Source organism: Schistocerca cancellata, chromosome 1, assembly GCF_023864275.1.
Source record: "Schistocerca cancellata isolate TAMUIC-IGC-003103 chromosome 1, iqSchCanc2.1, whole genome shotgun sequence".
Classification (NCBI taxonomy): domain Eukaryota; kingdom Metazoa; phylum Arthropoda; class Insecta; order Orthoptera; family Acrididae; genus Schistocerca; species Schistocerca cancellata.
Genome location: NC_064626.1, coordinates 553,267,253 through 553,294,697, shown reverse-complemented (window position 1 = coordinate 553,294,697; position 27,445 = coordinate 553,267,253). Strand labels below are relative to the sequence as shown.

Here is a 27,445-nt window from a genome sequence, read left to right as displayed (position 1 = left end):
CCATAGAAGCGTACAAGTTTAGTGGGTTTGCGGAGAATGTATTTAGTCTGCAAAGCGGAAATGTTTGAGACGTTTTACATCTATGTTGCTACTTTTCTGTCAGCAGGATAGAATTCTGAAGACATCTTCCACAACTTAGATGAGATTGCGTCTCTTCTCACAGGAAGAATGGTATTTGCGAATAATGCTTTCGTAAATGTAGTGGGATATGTTGGTATATATGTAGTCAATGCGGGCTCCGTTCATCGCCCTCATTACTGAACAGGTTTCGATCGTGTCGAACGCCTTCTAGTAGTCTATGAAGGCCATGTGAGGTGGGATATTACAATCCGCACATTTTTGTATCAGTCAGTTGTACTGAAACCTTTTCTGAATCCCACCTTTTCGACTGTCTGGTAAAAGTCAAATTTCTGGCTCGCTGTTTGTAATGTTTTTGTTGAAACTAATAGGGCTCTAATTCTCGATATATCGTGTTGTCATTTTTTTCTGAAGAGGTGATTCTGGATTCTTCTCCTCCTTGACACATTTATATAACAGAATTAGGAGTGTTTCTTCATATATCTCTCCTCCAATTTTAGCATCTCGCTCGTGACCTGATCTCCTCTGAGCGCCATACACTTCTTGAGTTGTTTTGAGCTCTTTCCATTTCATTTTTATCTTTAGGTTCCACTTATACTAATCTCACATTCCTAATAGATATTCGTGATACAGTATGCAGGCTTTGGATTGTCACAGACTGACTGTAGAGCTTTCGATAAAAGTCCTTAACAATTTCTAAATATTTATGTCTTTTATCAACTACTCCGTGACCATTCTAAAGCAGCTTGGCCTTTTTATAGACTGGAGAAAGGCCTCCCGTGTTCACATTTTTTCTGATGGATTCCTCGATCAGTCTTGTGAGACAAACAACTTCTTCCATTTCTTAAAATATATTTGAAAAGTAAACCTCCTGCTCTTTGATGCATCGAACTTCCATGTTTAAAACAACTGGAAACATTTGGTTGCTTTACAGATGAGTTAATCTGATGAATACATGATGTTAAGCATGTAACCTAGAAAAAATTTGGAAGAGGTTTGAAATCATGTTTAAAATTTGCTGTAAATCGCTAAGTGCTGTCACTATAGACTGGCAAATTTGCACTCCGTTTTAGCAAACGCTTGTTTTTCAAACATGTTTATGATGTCATATGTCCTGGACTATGCCGGCCGTGGTGGCCGAGCGTTTCTAGGCGTTTCAGTCCGGAACCGTGCTGCTGCTACGGTCGCAGGTTCGAATCCTGCCTCGGGCATGGATGTGTGTGATGTCCTTAGGTTAGTTAGGTTTAAGTAGTTCTAGGTCTAGGGGACTGATAACCTCAGAAGTTAAGTCCCATAGTGCTCAGAGCCATTTGAACTTTTTTTGTCCTGGACTATGTTTCCTGCAATGATATGATTTTGCAGGGACATTCGGTGGTTTAAGTGGATACCGTGTGCAAAACGTGACGTGACCACAGTTAGTACTAATCTACAGATAACTGCCGTAAGGCGCAAGCACTGTAAATGGCATTGCGCGGGAGAGAGTACCTTGAAAATCACTGCGTGGAGTTGTGTCCCGTCGTTCGGACAACGAGGCCGGTGGTGTGTCGGTTAAATGTGTGTGCGTGTGCGTGTGTGTGTGTGTGTGTGTGTGTGTGTGTGTGTGTGTCGTTCCTTCTTCGCAGTGTGATCGAGCACACTTCTTTGGTGTGTGTAATTTCCGTTCACTGCGTATATGCGAAGGATCAAAGAGTGTTTCCTGTGTTGACCTACGCGAGGAAAGAGTCGCATGTGGAAGCTCACTTTGCCTCCATACCAAAAATTTTGCTGTCTGAGCATTCCCAATGATTTGACAATGTAATGACTATCTGATCAAAGGTATCCAGAGACCTATTAGTGGAGTTACGGAGGCTTCATGAATGCTTGTACTCTGCTGGGAACACTTCCGTTCAAGTGTCTGAATGTTTGTTGATGAATGGCAGTTCATTGCCGAATCCAGAGAAGGCAGGCTGGACGTTGGGGTATGGAGTCAAGCCGACATTCCGACTCAGTCCTCAAAGGATTCCACGGGGCTCAAATCGGGACTGCAGGCAGACCAGTCCATTACAGGAACGTTACTGTCTACAAACCATTACCTCACAGACGCTGCTTTATGGCAGGGTGCCCTGTCATGCTGACACATGGTGACAGTTATTGAACTATATGAAAAAAAGGAAATTAATTACTTTATTCAACATGTAAATGTTACTACAGAAATTCGGATTTAGGTTATGACATGTTCGAAAGCTATGACTGGCGATGATATGGCACTGACGAACTGCGAGATTCTGTATGACCCGATGAAGTATCGGGACATCGATGCTGTCGACGACTTCCTGAATGGCTGTTTTCAGCTCAGCAATGGTGTTGGCGTTATTCCTGTACATCTTTTCTTTAATATATCCCCATTAAAAAGGAGTTGCATGTGTTCAGATCCGGAGAATATATGGCCAATAGAGGCCCATGCCAGTATCTGGGTATCCCAGAGCCAGAATGCGATCCCCAAAGAGCTCCTCCAGGACATCAAACACTCTCCTGATTCGATTGGGTCGAGATCCGTGTTGCATGAACCAGATCTTGTAGAAATCAGGTTAACTTTGGATAATGGGGATGAAATCATCTTCCAAAATCTTCACGTACCATTCGGTAGTCACCGTGCCATCAAGAAATATCGCACATTTGCAAAAACAGACATAATGTCTGATGAGATACCGCAATAACTGGTTATACAATGTTACTTATAATCCGTCTTGATAGCAAAATGTTTATTCACATGTGGTGCGTCGCTGTATGTGAAAGTTGCTCTGTGTGGACGGGTTACTCCTGTAACCGAAATTGCAGATCTGAAGATGGTGCCCGCATCTCGTGGTCGTGCGGTAGCGTTCTCGCTTCCCACGCCCGGGTTCCCGGGTTCGATTCCCGGCGGGGTCAGGGATTTTCTCTGCCTCGTGATGGCTGGGTGTTGTGTGCTGTCCTTAGGTTAGTTAGGTTTAAGTAGTTCTAAGTTCTAGGGGACTTATGGCCACAGCAGTTGAGTCCCATAGTGCTCAGAGCCATTTGAACCATTTTGAAGATGGTTCTAGAGGAACCGAAACCGGTCATGTGAATAAACATTTTGCAATCAAGACGGATTATAAGTAACATTAAATATCGTGGTTAAGCCGTGACATGGCGCCTCAAACGGCGCGGCCACTCCGCGAGGCACATTTCCTCTCCATTTTCTTCAGTATGCACTAAAAGTACTGAATTTAGTACATCTCTTACCTACTGACCCCAGACGAATGACACAGATCAAATGAATTGAACAAATATTCCTGGTGTGTTTGAACTTGTGAAGCTACCGCATCACACGAATGTTTTTTGCTGTGACTGGAAACCACACCTCTGTTTATGACTCAGCCTATTGGTCCATACAGTACGACATCCGAGTCTATTATTACCCTTTGACTGTCAGAGGGCCGCGGAAAACTGACGACAGAACCTTGCTTATATTCCTTGGTCTCTTGATTCATGATTTACTAGAAATGTACCAAGCATCTCGAGACATGCACTTTAACTTTCTATTCCCAGATGACAATGCCGAACAGTTTTATTTCAAGAAGCTGAGCGCATTGTGATACCGTGACAAACAAGACTTTGGATTGCTGATTACTTAACTTTAATAATAGTTCGATGAATTACATACATTTGTGTAGAACATATATGTAAACCTGTAAATAACAGTTATAATGAATTGTTCTTAAGTTTTTAAAATCCTCTTAATACTCTCTCTCTCTCTCTCTCTCTCTCTCTCTCTCTCTCTCTCTCTCAAGATTTCGAGATTTTTTGTACCTTCATGCAAATGAAAGATGATGCATGTACGGGTTCTGGATGTATCATATGAAAAAGCAATACATTTTTTGTAGAAGAAATTTTAGTGAACTACACATTAAACTTTATTATATTTCTGTACACGAAAGATAAATTAACGCATTATGTATCTCCTCTTTGTGCAAAATACACTGTAATCACATGTGGACTGAAATGACTGAATAAAATAATAGAATCTATATAGACAAATTCGATTACACCTGCATTAGCTGAAGAACACTTGCTAATGCACAACTATAACACAAGGAATCGACAAGAACTTTGAAGATAAAGAAATATTTACATTTTTGACACAAAACACTTGTAAAATCTGCAGCTGTTTGTTGACGATAACCTTACAATCCTACCCATAATAAATAATGATTAATATAGTGTTGAAATATTTAACTATTTAAACATTGTAATTTATGCATTGAAAAAAGATGGAACAGAAAATGATTTTAAGTCTTTAGCCAATTTCAATTATTTCCATGGCAATTTATATGTGGCTGCAACAATAGATGCAAGAGAATGTAATTAACAGAACTATCGTCATCCAAATGATCATTTCTTTCATGTACTATGAATAAAAAACTACTATTTTTAGTTTTTTCCCAGAAAGTAATAGTCGATGGGATACTAGAAGCATCAATGAACAATTTTTCCCCTGCGATTGCACAGGTTCTTGACTGCCACAGTTCTCTTCTAACAATTTAGTCATATCCTCTTTTGGAGCTCTGGTTCTATTATGGGGTTGACAGCTTTACAGTAAAATTAAAGCCACATTATGGATTAATGTGACTTCTTTTTGGTCCCTTCTCTAAAGATTTTATAACTTGTTTTAGTGTAGCCAGATAATTCTTGACGCACTTCATGAAAATGATAGCAGTCAAATAGCTATGTAATCACTCAACGTGCCTCAATTTCCATTATACATTTACATGATCCCATTTACTTTCTTTGGTTTTGTGATGTAAACTATTAACCACACAATTCTTTTAGAAGCACATTACAGCAAAACAGGACGGCAGAAAAGCAGTAATACTATAGCATATAAGTTTCGATCATAATTTCCAAATCCTCTAAAGGTAAAGTTCGCCAAATTCAAGAGATTAAGAAAGGCCTGCAAAAAGCAGTCAAATTAACAGTAAGTGTATTTGAGATTAGGAAGCATGAGCAATGTTGATGAATCAGTTTGGAAACGAGAGATACTAAATGTGCCTACAAAGCACCATCACCCTTGAGGTTCGTATTTGGACGATTCTTCCCAAATGAACTATTACCCTCATAAGCTTCTTGCAAAGTATAAGATTATGTAGAATGTAATCCTTAAATTAAAGAAATTTTTCAGAAAAGGAGTATATTATTTACACTGCAGATAACATTTATAAGGTTTAAAGTTATAAAATTTTCCAAGTGAATCATAACATCTCTGAAGGCCTGATTATTCAGTACATCAAGAGTTCTCCACAGTAGGGCAGACTGCCACCTGTTATTTAAGTAAGGAGCTGTGCTATTCAGTTATTAACGTCTGTGATGTCACATTTGATAAGATGTTGACGAGTACTAGATTTAATACCAGCCCCAGAAAATTAATTTGAATTACAAAACTGTCGGAACAAATATTCACCCACAGCCAAACATCATAAAAAGAAAATGAGAAACATTTCATTGGAAATAGTAGGGCATCTTGAGAAGGAAAGCAAGAGCAATATACAATACTAAGGACTAGATATTACACTTATTGACAACATTATGCATGAACATTTTCAGGTCAATGTCACCTTGTTGATTACATAACTCATAACCTGTTTCTAAACATTTTCTGTAAGTAGACAATAAACTGGAACCTTTCACAATGCTTTATCATGAAGAAGAGGAAACATCAGTTTGACACATTCTGTAGCAAAAATAAGAAAAAAGTCATCAAATATTTGTGTTGAATGGTGCTACATTACAGTGAAGTAATTGTGTGTTTTATTTAATGAAAATGTTATCAGTGTATGTTCATTTCTGAAACAATGTGGACAATAAAGTGAGAAAACCCACGGGCCACTCGTTCAAATCACAAGTTTGATGGTCTGATACACTTTATGGTCCCTGTTGTTCTATCCCAGGTAATGTGGACCGAAAATCTCACAAGAGTGCAGTGTTGTTCACCTGGAAAACAATATGAGCTTTGGAATGCAGAATGTGTCGCAACCCTAGACCATGAACAGTGGAGATTGTAACTCTGTGCTGCACAGTAGTTTATCTTTGACGTGTGCAGTATTTGTCCAGGAGCGATGAGCCAGCATCGCTGACCTGAGTCATGACTCGCTGACCATACTGGCTCTAGTGCAGGAGAGCGAACAGCGACGCAATCGCAACGCTGAGCATTGCCCCCACCACATGCTCTGCGCCAGCGCAATACTTTGCACTTTGTTCCGTTTTCGTGTACTTGTTCAAGTCTAGCTGCAGATTCTTCAGCTCATCCTCCACTCTCTCCAGCGTCATATTCGAAGAGTTCCGTGATCGTAAAAGGATCCATGAGATTTCTGCACAGAGAAAGAAGAGGTTTGATTCTCTTGAGTCACAGAACAAAAAAAGTCTTGGTTTTGTTTTTAGCACAAACATATGAGGCTGTCATTTACACACACAACTATTTTGAGGAAATTACTCCAACTTTATTGTGCTAGCAAATCTCAAACATTATGTGTGTTGTATGTGAGCTGCTACACTATATAAGTAATGCAAGATAACTTATAAATTCATAACCTCAATTTAAATATTTCGAGATTATGGTACGTAATACAGTTCTTTGTTCTGTTTGCATCCTGGTACCCAGTGAAATCCCCTGGCCACAGTACCGTAGCACACCACTTCAAGAGGCAAAATAAATTATTAAATGGAGATGGGCTGTGCCATTTTGTTTAGGATTGTTGTAGCAGAATGACACGACACTGTGGTGCAGTGATTTCAACAGGTACCAAAACTGTACACATATACCTGCATCCACAAAAATTAAATTTTTTCTAGATGATTATTACAGCTTCTTGAATAACCCACCAGATTGTTTACATTGCATAATTAAATGTGGTATATATGTAATGTAGTTTTACACTTTGTGAAAGAACTGTTGAGAGTGTCTCAGAAATTGTGCCTGTTACTCCACTTCCAGCATCACTCGTATGAAGTGGCAAGTCACACTGTGTGTACAGTATCAGATGACCACACAATGTAAACAGAAAATATGATTTTAAACAATAATTATCCACTCGAGAGAGGGATTAATTCGGTTAAAGTGGCGTGTGTGTTTTAACGAGAATGGTGGTTTATGTATGTGCAGTTGTAAACTAGGATGACTTATACTGGAAAAATGACTTCATTTAATAAACGAATCATGCCAGGAGATTCATGGAGAAAGAAACATGACTGTGCTGAACAACAATAAAGCTATCTGACTGACCTGAAGAAGCTGCGTTGTCCGGGCGCTTAACGCAGGACCACACAATGGAGTAGTTGTCGTAGTCTGTACTCAGAATCCAGTAGTTACCTGCAACATTACCATTACCTCCTGTAGTCAACATTGTCAACTTCATGAATAGTATACCACCTTCCAATACATAATCTCACTACTAAGAGAGACAGATGTCCCACCAGTATTTGTCCTTATTGCTTGGTAGTATTTGCCTAAAAACTCCACTGGTGGTCTTACTTTCTAGCTTGAAAGAAGTAAGATTAGATTTTGGAGTCCACTATAAATCATGGCAATTTCAGTCAAAAAACAAGCCTATTGATAGAGTATCACGAAAATAAGCAGCTTTGCCTTTGTTTATACGCGGGTGAATAAAAGTAAAGTGAAGAAGACTGTTCCTAACAGGAAAAGGAACAAACGTTGATATCAGCATCCCTCTAGAAATGGATGTCGAGTCGCAGTAAAGCAGTTAACAATACCAGTACATAACAGAGCAGTAATTTCTTGCTTGTTACAAAAGACCTTGAAAGTGATCTCCATGGCAAGCAATGCAAGCCTTCACATGCCACATAATGGATTGCCGCTTTCGAATGTTCCAGGCTGTAATCGAATAGTGTCATAGGCTATACCACAATTGAAGGGACTGCACATCAGCAACTGGTTGAGCTTACAATACCCTTTACAGATGCCCTCACAGTAAAAATTGGGGAGCTGTAGGTCTGATGATCGAGGTGACCTCATACTTATGTCCTTTATGACGTTATGGCAAAGCAAACGGTCGAAGTGGATGGAAGTCAAAATACCTACCTGAACACTGAAATTAAATTATTGTTGATGTCACGACTGAATCATATATAATAGTCTCAACATTCATATTCATTTTCCCGTCAGGAATACTCATCAAGTTTGTCCTCCTTAATGTTCACCCCATATGTACGAGGTCGGTTCAATACATACCCCTGTTCGGTGACAGATATTCTTAAGCCAAGTGGAGGTTAATAATGTGTGCCTCCATTTTTTATTAACACAAAAAGGCACGATTTGAATTTAAAAGGCCATTTCAAATTTTGTTACATAATTTTCACTGAGTGTAAATTTGCAGTCTGTTTCACCGAATAAGTGAAACCATTCGCTTTTGGATGGAAACTTATGACGAGCTAAAAGCTAAATTGAATGCTGTATACGGTGGACCTTCGCCATCAATGACAGATATTGCTTCAACGAATTTAAACGTGGTCGCCAATCCTTTTGTGGTGATAATCACACAGGTCATCGGCATATCTGGTTACTGGTGGAATCATCAAGTCCACGACATGATTCTCACTGCTCGTTTAACAGGAGAGCGCGTAGAAGCAGGCAACATGTGTATCGAGGGAAACGAAAATATTTTACACAACAAGTTGGCGATGAAAAAATTTTCGGTTCTACAGATGACGTGAGTACAAATGAACAGTTGGATATGGCTTTCAAGTCCAAACCTGTGTTTGGAGACATTTAAGTGAGATGCGTAGGACACTTTGTAGTGAGTAGTCACCGTCAGTGAGACATTACATCCGGAAACCAAGTGACAATGAAAGCTACAGGTTGCTTCTGGTGAACCTGCTCCAAGGAAATAAAAATGTTCCCATCAGCCAGAGATAGTAAGGAAATCATACTAATTGCTTGTGTGTTTCAAGTCTTACGTGGCGGCATAATTAAATAAAGAGACCTTTTCTTATGCGACGCCTAATGAGATAAAACATTCGAGCTTTCGACAGCCGCCACGGCAGTCGTCCTCAAGAATTAACATAGATAGTCAGCTAGGCAAGCAGCAGCGTCCAGAACTTTCGAGAGATGAGCCTAAATCCATCGGCATACGGACCATGCTTCTGAACATCAACGTTGAGTGTGGCGAGTTCAGCGTGATGCTATATGCCCAGAAACGATACGACTTTCCGTACGGTACGCGCCTCTCAACGTGGTAAAGCTTATCGCAGCACGCCCCAGCGGCATTTGTCAGCCATCTGGCTCGCAAATCACACTATGAAATCGAAGGGCATAAAATTCCTTTATTAAAAAGCACACTTCCCCGCTTTTCCGTGTGTTATGTTGAACGACGGAAACTCCATGGAGGAATTTCAATAATTTAGGAAAAGATAGTCAGCTACACACGATAAAGAAGACTCGTTAAGTTTCAGACAGACAAGATTAAAACGCACTTACGCAAAGCTTTCAGCCACAGCCTTCATCAGCAAAAAGGAAACCAACACCAATCATACAAACAAGCAAACACACCTCATGCACACGTGACACCAACTCCAGCAGCTCAGTCTACAATGCTACTACCATGTAGGATGGCAATAGAAATCCGGAGGGGGCGGGAAAAGGGAATGAATAGTAGGATATGGATGGGGAGACACTGTCTGGCAAAGTTTTCAGGGACTAGAATGCAAACAGGCGCAGTATCAGGAGATAGTGAGGCAGGTAGGTTGGGGAAAAAAAGGAGTGAAAGAAAGAGGATCAGGGATAAATGGGCGGGTGCGTTGGCAGACGGCGGCAAACAAAGAGGCTGGGAGATGAGAATGGGGAGGAGATGATAGACAGAAGGGTTGGAAACTGTTAGGTGAAGGGTTTGGAGATATTATATTACCAAAGGTTGAGGCCGGGATAATTACGGGATCAGAGAATTCGTTGTAAACATAACTTCAATCTGTGCAGTTCAGAAAAGCTGGTGGTGGAGGAGAGGATCCATATAGCTTGGGTAGTGAAGTAGCCATTGAAATCAAGCATGTCATGCTCAGCTGCATGTTGTGCCACTGGGTGGTCTACTTTGTTCTTGCCCACAGTTTGGTGGTGCCCATTCATTCTGGTGGACAGCTGATTGGTGGTCATACAAATATAAAAAGCTGTAAAATGGTTCCAGCAGAGCTCATAATGACATGGCTGCTTTCACAGGTGACCTGACCCCTGATGGGATAGAATAAAGGGGTGACAGTAATGGAAGCGCTGGGTGGGTGGATTGGGCAGGTCTTTCACCTGGTCTTCCACAGGCATATGATCCTGGCGGCAAGGGATTGGGATTGGGAGTGGCCTAGGGATGGACTAGGATGTTGTGGAGGTTGGCTGGGCAATGGAACATAAATTTAGGAGGGGTGGTAAGGATCTTGAGTAGAATATCCCTTGTGTCATGGCATGATGATAGGTAATCAAAGCCCTGGCAAAGGATATGATTCAGTTGTTCCAGTCCAAGCTGGTACTGGGTGACAAAGGGGGCACTCTTCAGTGGCCAGTTCTTGGAGGTGGTAGGAGGATGGGGTGTGAGGGGAAATGGCATAGGAGACCTGTTTGCAGACTTGGTTTGAGCTGTAGTGTCTGTCTGTGAAGGCAATAGTGAAGCCTTCAGCATACTGAGGAAGGGAGTTTTTGTCACTGCAGATACACCATCGCTGGGGGCTAGGCTATGTGGGAGGCATTTTTTGGCGTGAAAAGTGTGACAGTTTTCGAAATGAAGGTACTGTTGTTGGGGTTTAATGTGGTCAGAGGTGCATATTGAGCCATCAGAGGAGGAGTTCAACGTCTATGAAGGTGGCATGCTGGGGTGAGAAGGACCAGATGAAGTGGTAAGTAATAGACTTAGGGACACTAGGGAAGATCCAAATCTGGATAGCGGGGCAATGATTGGAACAGCGGTTCTCCTGAATGCGAATAGAATGCCTTCACCACTGCGTTATTTGTCTGCCGCAGGAGGGACAGATGAGACCCATTCGGACTATGCATTGATTTGTTTTCCGCCATGAAATGTAGAAATAAGGATCTTCTCGCCAAGCCGTGATGGCCCAAAATGTCTACCGGTCGTTGTGTCGTTCTCTGCCCTGCTGCGTCATGCAGATGCGGTATGCAGGGCCATAGTGGCCAACACACCGCTCTCCCGATCGTTTTGCCGACTACACAGATCGTGGAGTGGCTATTGCTTGGTGAAGTAGCTCGTCGAAACCTGTACAAGTAGCCATACCGAATTTATGGGAGCATTGCGTATTTTAACACTAAAGTATCAAACATTAAAAAAATAATTTCAGATTTTGCTTGAGACAGTTTACAGTGTGGAGGGAAGGGTAAACTCACCAACACTGGGAGAATTCGGGAAGTGTACGTTGAGCTTCCCGTCGGTGTGCAGCTCGCTCGCGAACTCTGCCCAGCCCGTGGTGGTGTTCACCTCGTGAGTCGTGTTGTCCTTCATGGAGTTGACGACTGTGATGTTGTTACTCGACATGGAGTACTCTGCCGTTACACAAACGCCGCCCTCTTCGTAGGGCATGCTGCCCATCTTAGCGTACTCGTACCACTTCCCCATGTACTGCGAAATCAACCACAAACACCATCTTTAGCCACACAATTTTTATTCATGAACAGGTTGATTCAGCTGCCCCTACCTCTGGGTATTATGCTACCTGCGACGTCTTCAAATACCACATAGATGATTTTCGTATTCTCTCGCTCACTATGTGCAAACTATTAGTCCTATAGAAAAAAAAATGAGCAGGACCTTTTTGTAGGAAATTTATGTAGTTGAATTTTGTACTGGGATACGTTTTCGCTAAATGCTGTAGTTTTCGAATTACTCAAGAAAAACCTACAAGGGTGATCTTCAAGTGTGATTCTCTTGAATAATTCGAGAACTACGGTCTCCAGTGAAAACTTATCTCAGTACACGATTTAACTAAATTTCCTACAAAAACGTCCTGCTCATTTTTCGTAGGACTAACAGTTCACACATAGCGTGCGAGAGAATAAGAAAATCTTGCACGTGCTATGTGAATGCTTCATGGATTGCTTAAAAGCAAGAATAGGGGCAGCTGAATGACCCTGTATAGACTAACTTATTAGTAATACTTTAAGACCTTCAGCGCGCAATGGGATGATAAAGATTCAATGTAAGATTTTGTGGATGTACTTCCAATTTTAGTGTTATATGCAGCAAGTGTTGCAAGAACCAAGTGATTTTCGTTACTCCGAATGCTTCAATAAGAACTTTGCTACTTTATGTAAATTTATTGTGACACAGTCGGAGCTGATTACTGCGTCATAAAGCAAAACTACTCCAGTTTTTACTCAATACATGTATAGTATCGTATAAAGACACTGCAGGTGCAAGCGCAGTTGTTCCAAAATGTAAATTTAAATTGGTCCAGAAGAGCCTTTGTGAGTTTTGTACGAAAAATGTGTGTGTTCGACAACCACGCAATGGAATTTTCGTACCTCCAATAGTAGACTCATTAGTATATTTACCATCCACTCACGTAAAACATGTTAATATCTTGAGACACCATTTTATATTTGTATATCTACTTTCGACTTAACAGTGATGGTCTTTAGTCCATGCAAGATGACTCAAGTCGAAATCCGGAAAGAAAGTACTATCTACATAATTTTAAATAGTAACTAACTTTTTAACAATAAATTGTGCTCGCTGCTGTCCTATGCCTAACACAGAAAGCGAACTTAAACTGTAAGTTTCAACTATTAGTTGTTGGAGAATGGCACCAGAAAAAGGTTCCAAATCCGACTTCAAGTCAGCGAGAAATAGGCCGTGATTGATTACTGTCTAAATATTCATTTATGCTAGATCCGACCAAAAAGTATCGACCTTTGATTACAAGTATCAGTTCTTTTAATGATGCCTCATAACACGAAATACGCATGGTTTTCCCTCATACTTTGAAGATGGTTGCTATGAACTGGAATATAATGTCTGACAAATAAATATCCAGAGTTACAATAGCTGCATGGTTGTAAAAATAGTTTGCGCTCCTTGTACTTATCGTACAAAAAATTAAAGTACGAAGTACTCCATTTACATATTACAATTTTTACATTGCATTGCAATTATTAAGGAGCAAACATAGACACTGGAGCAGGGCCCACCCATAACAATGTCTGGACTGTTTTACTTTTATTTTTATCATTTAGTTTACATATCAGACAGCCAGAACCAAATTAGAAAAGTAATACATGCGATTACTAAACCAAATTTATCTAAGCTCAAACAGTGTACATATTAGGTGGTATTAAAACGCTAAACACTTACTTCAGATTTAAGAAAAAATTTACGTAAAAGTACAAGCACAATTGACCTGATGTGATATTGGGTCATTATCTTCTGTTTTTACACAGGTTACTGCAAAGTAAAAATTAAGGAACCCACAGATACGGCACCTGGCGTACAGACGGTATTGTCCAGAAGCTCTCACAGTCAGTGGGATCAGACTTTGTGTGTACATCAAGCAATGACTTGAAAAGTGGGTGATTATTTTGTACGTTGTATTTTTCGATGTAAGGTAGTGTTGATACAAGAGGGGAGTTGCTGTTTTAGTTCGTTTAATATAAAACGACGCTACCACGAAAAAAGTTTGATTTGAATTATCCTCACATAGCGAGTGGCGCGAACGAGCTTGTGAGTCCGATTGCTGTCCTGTGTAGATGGTTGCAAACTTCCCATGATGGAAACACATTCATATGAACTTTAGGTACAGTGTCACATGTTTAGCTTTTAAACCACTATCTTTGAGGTGAAAGGGGCGACCCGAAGGGGGCGACGTAAAAGGGGGACGCGAAAGGGGAGTGGCGGGTTGGGGGTGGGAAGGAGGCTGCACACCTCATTCTTCTTTCGACCTGTTAACTGTAGTTTGGTACAAGTATCTGTAGTGTGCAACTCATCCATTGTGAGGAGGTATGAACCGACCTGGAAAGTAAGTTACACAATACTATGACAGATAAAGGTAGCTATATTGAATGCTGCACTACGAAGTGTAACAATTGCGAGACTCTGCCTTCCAAACAGTCATTAAATCTGTGTTGAGAAGTCTGAACTTTCTACCACTCGTTCCATTCCTCAATGACAAAAATACGCTCCTTGGTCACGGAGACATTCAAGAGCGCCGGCCAGGGTGGCCGAGCGCTTCTAGGCGCTACAGTCTGGAACCGCGCGACCGCTACGGTCGCAGGTTCGAATCATGCCTCGGGCATTGATGTGTGTGATGTCCTTAGGTTAGTTAGGTTTAAGTAGTTCTACGTTCTAGGGGACTGATGACCTCAGATGTTAAGTCTCATAGTGCTCAGAGCCATTTGAACCATTTGAACATTCAAGAGCCACTGCGTGATCGTCGTCGTCGTCGTCGTTGTCATCATAGCAAAATAGATGTTCTTCCAATGTGCCTAAAAGATTGAAACCGCGTAGAGCAAGATATGGACAGTGCAGCGATTAGCATCCACTGACATCTGTGCAGCCATGCTGAAATTATAGGCATCATTTCGTTATGGCTGGATGCGACATTGTATGTGGTACATACAGGGTATCCCAGGAGGAATGGGCAATATTCAAGGATATGACAGGAACTATCATTCGAGACTCTAGTAAATGTGGGCTGTAACATGTGTACCTTAAGAGCTAAGAGCGCTTCATCATCGAAACTGAGAAAAATATCTCTTCTACTGCAAGCTCTCCGGATTCCTTATTTTGGGAGTAGTGGTATGGACCAAAGCAAGAAAAACGTCCAGTAAATATGTAAGTGTATCTTAAGAGCTACATCTACATCTACATCCATACTCCGCAAGCCACCTGACGGTGTGGCGGAGGGTACCGTGAGTACCTCTATCGGTTCTCCCCTCTATTCCAGTCTCGTATTGTTCGTGGAAAGAAGGATTGTCGGTATGCTTCTGTGTGGGTTCTAATCTCTCTGATTTTATCCTCATGGTCTCTTCGCGAGATATACGTAGGAGGGAGCAATATACTGCTTGACTCTTCGGTGAAGGTATGTTCTCGAAACTTCAACAAAAGCCCGTACCGAGCTACTGAGCGTCTCTCCTGCAGAGTCTTCCACTGGAGTTTATCTATCATCTCCGTAACGCTTTCGCGATTACTAAATGATCCTCTAATAAAGCGCACTGCTCTCCGTTGGATCTTCTCTATCTCTTCTATCAACCCTACCTGTACGGATTCCACACTGGTGAGCAGTATTCAAGCAGTGGGCGAACAAGCGTACTGTAACCTACTTCCTTTGTTTTCGGATTGCATCTCCTTAGGATCTTCCAATGAGTCTCAGTCTGGCATCTGCTTTACCGACGATCAACTTTATATGATCATTCCATTTCAAATCGCTCCTAATGGGTACTTCCAGATAATTTATGGAATTAACTGTTTCCAGTTGCTGACCTGCTATGTTGTTGCTAAATGATATGGGATCTTTCTTTCTATGTATTCGCAGCACATTACACTTATCTACATTGAGATTCAATTGCCATTCCCTGCACCATCCGTCAATTCGCTGCATTTGAGTACAATTTTCCAATGTTACAACCTCTCGATATACCACAGCATCATCCGCAAACAGCCTCAGTGAACTTCCTATGTCATCCATAAGGTCATTTATGTATATTGTGAATAGCAACGGTCCTACGACACTCCCCTGCGGCACACCTGAAATCACTCTTACTTCGGAAGACTTCTCTCCATTGAGAATGACATGCTGCGTTCTGTTATCTAGGAATTCTTCAATCCAATCACACAATTGGTCTGATAGTCCATATGCTCTTACTTTGTTCATTAAACGACTGTGGGGAACTGCATCGAACGCCTTGCGGAAGTCAAGAAACACGGCATCTACCTGTGAACCCGTGTCTATGGCCCTCTGAGTCTCGTGGACGAATAGCGCGAGCTGGGTTTCACACGACCGTCCTTTTCGAAACCCATACTGATTCCTACAGAGTAGATTTCTATTCTCCAGAAAAGTCATTATACTCGAACATAATATGTGTTCCAAAATTCTACAACTGATCGACGTTAGAGATATAGGTCTATAATTCTGTACATCTGTTCGACGTCCATTCTTGAAAACGGGGATGACCTGTGCCCGTTTCCAATCCTTTGGAACGCTACACTCTTCTAGAGACCTACGGTACACCGCTGCAAGAAGGGGGGCAAGTCCCTTCGCGTTCTCAGTGTAAAATCGAACTGGTACCCCATCAGGTCCAGCGGCCTTTCCTCTTTTGAGCGATTTTAATTTGTTTCTCTATCCCTCTGTCGTCTATTTCGATATCTACCATTTTGTCATCTGTGCGACAATCTAGAGAAGGAACTACAGTGTAGTCTTCCTCTGCGAAACAGCTTTGGAAAAAGACATTTAGTATTTCGGCCTTTAGTCTGTCATCTTCTGTTTCAGTACCATTTTGGTCACTGAGTGTTTGGACATTTTGCTTTGATCCACCTACCGCTTTCACATAAGACCAAAATTTCTTAGGATTTTCTGCCAAGTCAGTACACAGAACTTTACTTTCGAATTCATAGAACGCCTCCCGCATATCCCTCCTCACACTACATTTCGTTTCGCGTAATTTTTGTTTGTCTGTAAGGCTTTGGCTATGTTTATGTTTGCTGTGAAGTTCCTTTGATGAGACGACTAGCAGTAGCTCTGAGGACCTGTGTCCGCAGGGAACGCAGAACATGTACTCTCTTTGACAATGCTCCACCCTTGTTGCACAAAGGGCTTAGCGTGAGGTGGTATGTATAAATTACTTTCTGAAGTCCCTACATTTTGATGGAACCTTTGGTGCGACAGAATACAGAAAATGTTCCGCGCAATAGGATTCCGCTGCACATCAGCCGCCATTTGGATTGGTTTCGTAAAGTGTATGTTGAGATTCTTCCGTAGTGCCAGACGTTGATAGCTGATAGTATACTTAACGAGTTAGATATAATCAAGAGCCGTTCCAAACTGGTGAAGTTGCGCGATGGCCACCGCTTCTGCGGTAAACTATGACATGTTCTAAAACTGAGAATGAGTGGTTCTGTTTCGATGTCACGACAGACCTAGCCATGTATGGTTGATCGGTTTTTTCAACCTGTCAGTGATTATTTTAATCTAATCTGGCCACTGCACCTACAAGGATTGTGTGTATTGTGTTCTGAACTGGGGACCTAGAAACGACGAAGCGCCCCATACCAAACCCATGGTTATTGTGGAGTTCGGCCCCGAGTTTGTTGTATTCGAACTGAGAAAATGTTCAGGGATTCTTTAACAAACAGAATTTAGTGATGTGAGGGGTCCACTTGTACGTGGAACCCGATTTTGTAATATATTTCATGAAAAATGAAATGAAATGGCTATCACATGGAGAAGAGATTGTATCTTTGACACCACTGAACCAAAGATGCTGTCTGAGTGGCAGAATCGATCGTAAGTAGGGGTGCGCTAAGCGCAGTAGCAGTTGCTGTTGCTCTCTGTTAAAGGCAGGATGCAAGACTTTAAGCTAGGGGCTAGCTGTGAGAATTTAGCTGTTGGCCTATGGACGCAGCATAATACAGTTTTGTAAGGTAATGAAATTTTGTATATTTAGTTTAAAGTATGCAGCAATGCAATGTGGATTTTACTAATTCTAACAGTACTGACCCTTGAATGTAGGAACCAGGTATTTGCCATCAGATTTAATGTATAGGTTTATTAGGTATACCCGATTTGTAATATTGAGTGTTTGGTAATCCTGATAAAGACAAGTTAAAGTTTGGAATCTATTTTGTTAAACGTTGTTAGACTTTTTGTTGTGTAACAATCCAAGTGCCTTTAATTACGTCAATAAGTGAGAATTGTAGAACAATTGAGAAGTTCACTGGTTTTGAAGTTAATGTAAAATGTTTCATATTAAATTTTGTGAAGGAGGAACTTTGTTTTGAATACAATTTTCGAACTGAAGAATTAGGTCGTAGCATATCCTGTTATCAGTACCTCATCCTCTGCCATCTCGTGTGACATTCTTTGCATGAAGCTGTTTTACGGCCGGCATTGCACTTCGCTGAGCTAAGATTGAATATTTTGTATGCCTACTGTGGAGTGAACAAAATACCAAGATTACATCCGTTGCGACTCAGGAGCTAAGAAAAATGCATTTCATTGTTTATTTGCATAGGGAATTTTACTAGTTTATTGCACAGCGGCGTAGAACTCGGTGCTCAAGACATTGAGTAAATTTCAGAAGGACTGATTTGTTTATAGGCGTTACATACTGGTTTTCCCGATTAAGTTGTTTAATTTTCCTTTGGATTACAGTAAAAATGATTAAGCACACCATTTGCTCAACAACACATCACGCAGTAAATTTGGATAGCACAAAGTTATTTTTAAAAAACATTACACTTGTAACAAACAAAATATATTTTTAAAAGACGTTACAGGGATATTAGTCTAATTTTGGGGGTTCGTGTTCTTACCCTTCATATATACTGGAGTCAGCAGCGCTTATTTTGCAGTCGCTTGGGAATTTGTGCTGGGCGAGAGATTCGCGATAAATACAGGGGCCAATGCCGTAGAGTACTCTTTGTATTTCCCTTCATGCTTGATCTCTTATCCGACGGCGATGTCATCTTTCAGCAGTATAATTGTCCGTATCTCTGAGCCAGAACGGTATTACAGTGGTTTGAGGAGCATTACAGTGAACTTACGTTGATGTCTTGGTGACCATATTCGCCTGATGTTAATCCTATGGAACTACCTGGATCGCTATGGGTGACCATCACCGCGTATACAAATCAGCAGTTCGTTATTCACGCGAGTTACATGACGTATGCGTAGAAATCTAACGCTACTTATCTCCACAAACCTACCAACAAACTATCGGAACCCTGATACGCAGAATCAATCATACATTTCGTTATGAGGACGGACAAACAAGCAATTACGCAAGTAGTCATAATGTTTTGACTCATCAGTGCATTTCCAAAGGCGACGTAGTGCACCATTTACATTTGAGACGTACTCCACGAGCTTGGTCAGTTTATATGAAATGGTTCAAATGGCTCTGAGCACTATGGGACTTAACTTCTGAGGTCATCAGTCCCCTAGAACTTAGAACTATTTAAACCTAACTAACCTACGGACATCACACACATCCATGCCCGAGGCAGGATTCGAACCTACGAGCGTATCGGTCGCGCGGTTCCAGACTGTAGCGCCTAGAACCGCTCGGTCACTCCGGCAGGCAGTTTATACGACATTTGCGATAGTGCAGCGCCTACGTTGTTCAGAAATATGATGCAAATACGAAAACAGTTTGTTGACACATGGTTGACGACATATGGACGTTTGTGTCTGGCCGTGAGACGTGCGCTCTGATGGCCTACTGTATGACGACCGCTGGCGCTAAGCGGGAAATCCTGGTTCGAGGCCTGGTGCGACACAAATTTTCATTGTCATTCCGTTATACAGCTGATAGTTGTCCATATTCGCAACTGCGAATACATTTCGTGTGTTCAGTTTATGTACCTACATCAGTTTACGTACCGTACCTATAAAGCCAAAGGGTAGTCGTGAAGACGATGGTAACATAGGCAACAAGTCTAAAGAGCTTCATGCACATACTACGCAATTCACTCTTCATTATCTAGGCAATGTAGGGTACTTTATCAAATGCCATTGACAAGTACAGTTGCAGATACCCTATTTCCGCCATGTTGGGCAAAATACTAGATACTTCGAGGAAGCACAATGTTATCCACGAAAGAAGTCAGAACCCAGTGCATCAGGGAAAACAACATACAACTCCACTGTCTCTGTGGCATGGCAACACCTTTTGAAGGACAGTACAGAGATGGAAGTAACGTACATGACACCTTCACGGTCATTGACTAGGTAGTCTGTGTCTTGTTCCAGTAGGTTTCCACCATGGTAACCAATCTCAGATTGAAAAGGACGTAAGGACTGGAGTAAATGTGTCTACTGTTCAGTCCGTATACCGGAGAAGCAATTAAACAAATAAAAGAAAAGTTTAGAAACAGAATAAAATTTCATGATAAAAAAAAACTGTGTTCTGCCTTATGGCAGGTCTTATCATGGGGGAAGCCTCGTCAGAGTGATCCACGGCATGAGCGTCTAGGCAAGTGATTCCAGCGGTGGTTTCAGGTTGCCTTCCACTGATGATAAGGAAATGATAATGAGGACAATACAACACCCAGTCCCTGAGCGGAGAAAATCTCCGACCGAGCCGGGAATTGAACCCAGGTCCCTGGCGTGACAGACCGCCGCGCTGACCACTCAGCTATCTTTTTTTTTTAATCTCATTTTGTTCGATTTCGTTCGTTGTATGTGCTCGGGGCGGACGTCGCAAAACACCCGTTTCAGTTCGTTGTTGATCCATTAACTCAGTTTTTTTTATTACAGAGGGTAGGTAACCCTCAGACCGAACACGCTGAGTTACCGTGCCGGCGACAGGCAGAATTATAGGAATTGTTAACTAGATGTTAAGGAAAGTGAACAGTTTGGTGAGCACAAAATATCGATTGGAAGTAAGAAAGACGCAAGCGTAGCAAAGCAGCAGAAAAGAGATTAGTGTCAAACTTATGACAACTGGGAACCACTGAGATGCAACAACATGATCGATTATCGAACCAAAGTAGACTGTGACACCAAACAACAAACGTTTTGACCATAACCAAAATTTAAATCAAGTCAATTCAATTCACTTTTTTTCTTACTTACAAACATTTATGGCAATAGTAAAACGTTGACGCTTACTTGCTGATTCTAAGACTCTTTTGAGATCCATGTAACAAATCCGGTTACGAATTTTGAAACCACATTAACAAATTATCCCTTATTTTGCTACCAAAACTGAGGATCGATAACCGCCAAAGACCATAATAGGAGAATAGATTTCGTGAGGGACCAATTTGAGTAATTCGAAAATTTTATGAGAAGTAAACTGAGCCGTGCGTCGTCTCGTCTTCTTTCGATACCAGACGAGAGCAATCAAAGACCGTGTTGCTGCAGCGCTTGTTTGGTACGACGCTCGGTATGGAAAAGTGCAGAGATGGTGTGATGCACCGCGAGGAACGATGTTATCGAACAATGTCGTACGGCAGCATGTTGCGTGGCTTGCACTGAAGTTTTCTACCAGGCAAGGTTTAAATTTGGCTGCAGCTTGCTGAGCCATATGCACTGATGATTTATGGCCTCCCCATCTGCGAGGGAGGATTGTGTTCTATTTGGCGAGCACTTATTTGTTAATCTGAGACAGTGCGTCTTTTTCTGTGAGAGGCCCCTTTTCAGTTCACTGTCCCTGGAAGTGCTTTGATGATAAGGGGTTTATTTCTGTTGAACATTTTATTAAGTGCATGTTCTCCTTGTGGAACCAGTTTACATTCTGGTTGGTTACCAGAAGCTCGTTAACTTAAAGTAAAAACCGACCAGGCACTGATAGTTGTGCGCTTGTGATTTACCGCGTTCAGTGTACAGCCAAGCCCAGCTTAATCAGTTATTATTCTCGGCATTCATTTAATCTTTTATTGTGGTTATATTTCTTATACATTTAATAGTATGGCTTTTGTGTAACTTTGCTTTCTGTATATTGTAGTCAAGTTGCCCACTGCTGCTAGTGGTGTCCGCAACTTGTAAGACACGCACACCACCTGTACCAAGACAAGTTTAATTGATGTGTTTCCTTACTACAGAGGATTCGCGAATGAGGTATTTCATTTGAAACTTGCCCATCTATCAGTCTTGCTAATAATCAGATCACTAAAGTTGTAATTAAAGTGTGTTACTGTGTTCTTTTTTTTGGTTCAAAAGTTTTGGTAATTGTACTCGTAATTGCTTACTTGAGATTGTAACCTCAGTGGGCAGTATTTTTATAATTATTTTTATTAATTTTAATTGATTGCTGGCTTCAACAAAAAAGTTCTTATTATTTAATTATACTTTGGCTGGTTCAGAGTGTTCTGTTCACTCTGCGTTTAATCAACTGAAATGTGTCTTTTAAATGGCTGTGCTGAATTTCTTTTGTGGAGACCATTGGAAAATAAAATGTAATTATTGTATTTAAAACTTTACTCCACGGGAACCAGTACTTACCGCTACCCTGCACCATATAACTGCTACCATAGTCAAAATTCTTCAACATATCATACAAAGGAAGATACAGCGTGTAATGGTACTTGAATTACGTAACCATTACGGCAGCTCACCTGAACCTCTCGATTCCAGTAATATTCTACTGTGTTTCTGTAAAGTAGTTGACATATTTCTGAGACAACATTCAGATTTGATTTCATTAATGTAGAAGTACTTTGATTCATCGATATGTTTATATTGCAATGATATTAATCTTGTGTGTATTCTTTCTTTTGTCACTATGATCTTTGACGTACTTGTAACTCTGATTTTTGGGCGCGTAAACGATTATTAGTTAGAGTGTCGGACCTTGGGAAAGTCAAGTCTTGGACGTCATGATGAAAATACACATATTGTAGTCAGCTTATAAAATGTGAACTTTAACAGTGAGGAAGATATTTTCAAGTATGTTTTGTATTGTGAAGTGATGTTTTGTGTGTTACGTGATATTGCAATAAAAGCAATAAAAAGGAAGTGTAATTTAAGTTTGGAGTGCTGATTACTTTTTTTACATCACCATTGTCCTGCAAAAGTGTAATCTTCAAGAATGGTTTGTGAAATACGTCTATAAAACTTTTGAATATAGCAGAATAAAAACCTAGGCCTCTTTGCATCCGAGCTTGGAATCATTACCACCTAGATTTTCGACGACTGAGCCTTGATTTTACAACGAGACCAGAGTGGGAAACACGAAAAGATGAGTGCCTAGTTTGTTCATTATTACATGAAATGTCTTTATTAACTGTGCTCTAATGACACCTGCCACATAATAACTTTGTTGTTGCCCGAAAATTCAGTATTCAGCAGCGTGAGCAACACCACAATCATTATTAAATTTTGACCTTTGCTATGGTAGGGTTGTTAGAAGCGTGTTATTCTGAAACAATTAAAATAATGTTCTGAAAAGCAACTTTTATTCAACTCATGCTGGAAAACGAAAGATCGTGTTTTATACATACGACATCCGTTAAAATAGTCTAAAAATCTGAACGGACCCTTTCTCCTTCAAAGAGATGCTTTGTTAGGAAAAAAAGTCTGGCATGGTGTTGGTTGACATCGAGACCTGATTTCTGTATCTGAACTGACTGAACAATGTCACTGCCGCTTTCGGGAGTTGGCAGGAGAGCTGTTTTTTGAGATCAGAAGGTTACTGAGATGTCATTAACTCCTCATGGTTGGGGTTCCAAGTCATGCAGAACTTTTTAAAGGACATCACATTTGCCATAGAATGTGAAAATTATTTATTTCGCCGTTGGAATTTCGGCCTTACGGCCAGTATCAAGTGGTATTGATAAAGATTTTGCTTCTGCACATATCAAACTTTATAATCCTCCGATATCCGCTGATGATGGCATGTAGGTATGTATTATAAAGTTTTCACATTTGCTGTAACAAAATCTTCTGCAGTACCACTTGGTAATGATCTTCAGGCCGAAATTGCAATCCTATAGTGAAATAAATAATTCGTACATTCAATGGCGAATATGATGCCCTTTAAAAAGAAATGTCCTTTAAAAAGAAAAAGTTCTGGGGACTGGTCATTGTGAGGTCATAAAAGCGAGAAGTACGGCCGCCTCAGCCCATTTTCTCTTCGGATCTATGCCGTCGCAGGTACCTGGTGCGATCGGCTCCAGGCGCCTGCCGCCTAGAGTCTCGTTATGGCACCGCCGTTCATTACGTTAGTCACAGACATTAATGACGCCCACAGTAAAGCGCCACTTAACTCTGAGAGAGCAACTTCGCGCAGGAGCGTTGTTTCAGCCTGCTGGATATCGACTGCTGCAAACCACCATCAGCTTCACCATCTAATAAGAAGACTTTGGCTCCTCCCCACCCTCTCTCTTTGTCACCGCGCCTGCTTTATCGTGTCTTCAATTCTCCGAACTGCTATTTATCTCTAAATTTTTCCTGCATAGTATTACCAGTGCAGAGGTAGAACTCTAGTGTAACGGCACGTTGCCTGCCGCTTTGTTACTACCTCCTGTTTAGAAGCTCACCAATAATGCCTCCCCACCCCCTTGCCCCCGTGTTTACCAATGTTTTGCATGACATTTTCTGCCGCCATTTCGTTGTAGTAACTATAGGTTCTGGGGGCTGCTAACAGCAATGTGTAAGGTTCTCATTTTCAATATTCGAAATTTTAAATGTTTTCTTCGTGTATTTCAACCTGTCCACCCGGTCTGTCCCTGAAATAATTGGGTCGCTAGAAGTAGGGCGAGGCGTAAGTGGGCCACAAATAGTCAAGCTCTCCATCTCCCTCCGCCCCCTCCCCTTTTCAGGGCTCAACATCAATATGCGGCAATCGGTTTGACGAGTATGTCACTCCTAACCAACCTATGATCGCATCGTTGAAGCTAGTGTAAAAGGCACTCTCTGAGAAAACGTGAGGCTTGTCCACTTGATCTTCCATCAGTAGTCATTTGGACGTCTACTCCGTGGCGATTGTCGGGGAGACGGGGAGGGGCATGGTGTAACCATTCTCAGAGTTGAAAAATAATGGTAATTTGAATTGCTAGGACACTGCTGGATGGTAATTGCGTAATTCAGTACCAAATGTGCCGTCGAAATAGCAGAGGTAGTATCCTGGTTTTCACGAGAATGCTCAATGCGAGTCATGTGAGAGGCCTCAAAATGACGAACTGTGGTTAACAGCCTTGAAGATGACAGTGCTAGTGAACCATATACTTAGTACCAGTTGCTTTCCATGAGAAGACTAGTAACGGATAACCTGTACGAGCAATTTGCACCCCAAGAAGTATGTCTAAAACTGCTAAGGGCTTCAAACTTCCCCAAGTAATCGTTTTTGAGCTGACGGATACAGGGCAACCAGCAGTTCACTGTCGAAGAGGAAACCCGAAACAACTTGACTGTATGACTACCTCAAGAGCTCTGGTTGAACCGTGGTGCAACGACGTGTATGGCTCGTGTTTGAGCGCAACAAACTAGGAAGGCTTGGCAGAGTGCACAATAGAAGCCCATCCGTGTAGATCATTAGAACTGTTGTTGGGCTATGGCTCCAGACTGGAAGCTGTACCAACTATTCAAGTCGTAAACGTAATTTGCGGTGCAGCTCGTTAAAATTAAGTTTCTTGTCCTTGGCACTGGGCGAATCCACCTTTTCGTTCCGAAGAGGTGGCGGCCTCAGTTGGCTATCGCCAGCCGACCAGGACACCTCCAGCCCTCTCTTTTTTTGTCTCTTTACTACATGTCATGGCATGGCAGTCTTCGTGCATAGTATACAAAAGAATCACGAGCCCTTTTGGTCCACGATGAGGGGAGGAGGGGGAGGAGATGAGGGAAAGACTGTGTAGAAGACGCTAACCTGAAGACGAGACAGGAACACACACACACACACACACACACACACACACACAAACACACACAGAGATAGAGAAAGAGAAAAAGAAAGAGAGAGAGAGAGAGAGAGAGAGGGAGAGAGAGAGAGGTAGATAGATAGATAGATAGATAGAGAGAGAGAGAGAGAGAGAGAGAGATGGAAAGAGAGAGAGATAGAAAGAAAGAGAGAGAGAGAAAGAGAGAGAGAGATAGGAAGAGAGAGAGAGAGAGAGAGAGAGAGATAGAGAGAGAGATAGATAGATAGAGAGACAGAGAGAGGGGAAAGAGGGGGAGAGAGGGAGAGAGTGGGGGAGAGACAGTGGGAGAGAGAGGGGGAGAGGGAGAGGGAGGGGGAGAGAGAGGGAGAGAGAGGGAGAGAGGGAGATAATGATGAGCTGTGACACTAAAGGAGGCTGTTCAGGTTGTGATGGGGTCTATTGGAAGTGACACAGCTCGAACGGTTCGTTCCCACATCTGAAAAACTTGAGCCTTTTTTAACTTTCACACATTAATTTATATGAAAGTACTTAGCAGATAATTCCGAGATATTCCTAATGTTAGCATTGTACATTTCTTCTTTTTTTGCTATGGTTGAAAGAACACTACAGTATGATCGAAAGTAGAGGACTAAACAATCCACAGTCATGAAGTTGGACTGGAATCATTTAAGATTACCAGTTAAGACGTCACGTATACAGTAACCACCTTAAACCGTCACGATAGACTGAGTGTACGGTACGCCGAAGGTTGTTATCATTAAATTTAAATTCTGTGTATACCTATGGGGAGGGGGGATTTTTGGTAGAAATAAGTTACGTAGCAATGCATTCTTTGCGAGTTGTGTGCGATCAGCCTTACCAGCGTGGCGTTGAAGTCATTAATGGCGCTCCTGTCGGCGCACCCCATGGTTTCCTGCGCCGTGCAGCTTCCAGACAGCAGCACCAATGCAGCGGTCACAGACAGAAGGCTCCGGCGAATCATGGTTCCTCCTGCCGGCAAACCAACAGCGTCAACACAGTTCGCAGTAATTTAGCAAAACCTATATAGAGCATGAAGAAAAGTTTTAATCAGAGCTGTATAGATCATGAAGGAACTATTGAATTCATTCCACAGGATAGTGGCGCATGGGTTACAACCGACCTGTGTGACTGACAATTTTAGCTGTATCGTCTTATCACTCGATTGGTTGGTTCAGGTAATGGAAATCAATAGCAATCGAAACCGTTAACAGGCAATGTGTGCAGTACGAAAAGCGGTAAAGTACAGTTACAGCACTGAGGAGGAAACAAAAAGGTCTTTGCAGGGGTATGTGACTAATGATTCTATTCTTGTGATAAATGAAGTGCCCCTGTAGCATGTATACCCCTAATATTCCAGTTAATATTTTATGAATTAAAAATGTAGTTCCTGGAAAATTATGGAACACTAAATATGGAGTACTGTAGGTTTATGCCACTTAATTGTGGAGAAGAATAAATTGAGGGTGGGAACTTTATTCTAACGACGTTCGATGCCGTCGTGTGCAGTGTAATTGCAACTCGTGGCACAGTTACATTTGTGCACCGCCTAGCAGTTGTCTTCACTGCTGGTTAAGCATTCCTGCTGTGGCAGGGGTTACGCGCATCTTTTACTTTGCTGGACACAGCAGCTCGTGTACGACAGCAGGGGGTACCGCTGTCAGCATAAAAGTTGATTTTACCGTGAGCTCTGTCGTGTAGATATTAACTTTTGCATTTCAATAATTTGAGTGCTCAATTCCTTACTTAAGTTCACCTTGTTTATGGGCTCGGAATTATTAAATTTGATTAACAAATACATTTAAAAACTAGCTGCTACCGTT

The 27,445-nt window shown here is 41.6% G+C and overlaps 1 protein-coding gene across 1 annotated transcript in view; it reads right to left on the bottom strand.

Annotated features, from left to right (window-relative positions):
• Positions 1 to 3,965: 3,965 nt before the first annotated feature.
• LOC126180409 (lazarillo protein) overlaps positions 3,966 to 27,445 on the bottom strand; it is a 48,400-nt gene continuing 24,920 nt past the window's right edge. The window contains exons 2-5 of the mRNA XM_049924691.1: positions 26,464 to 26,594; positions 11,462 to 11,693; positions 7,352 to 7,438; positions 3,966 to 6,440 (exon numbers count right to left, since the gene is read on the bottom strand). Coding sequence (XP_049780648.1) covers positions 6,238 to 6,440; positions 7,352 to 7,438; positions 11,462 to 11,693; positions 26,464 to 26,586 — 645 coding nt within the window. The 5' untranslated portion in view covers positions 26,587 to 26,594 and the 3' untranslated portion in view covers positions 3,966 to 6,237. The remainder of the gene's footprint in view (positions 6,441 to 7,351; positions 7,439 to 11,461; positions 11,694 to 26,463; positions 26,595 to 27,445) is intronic.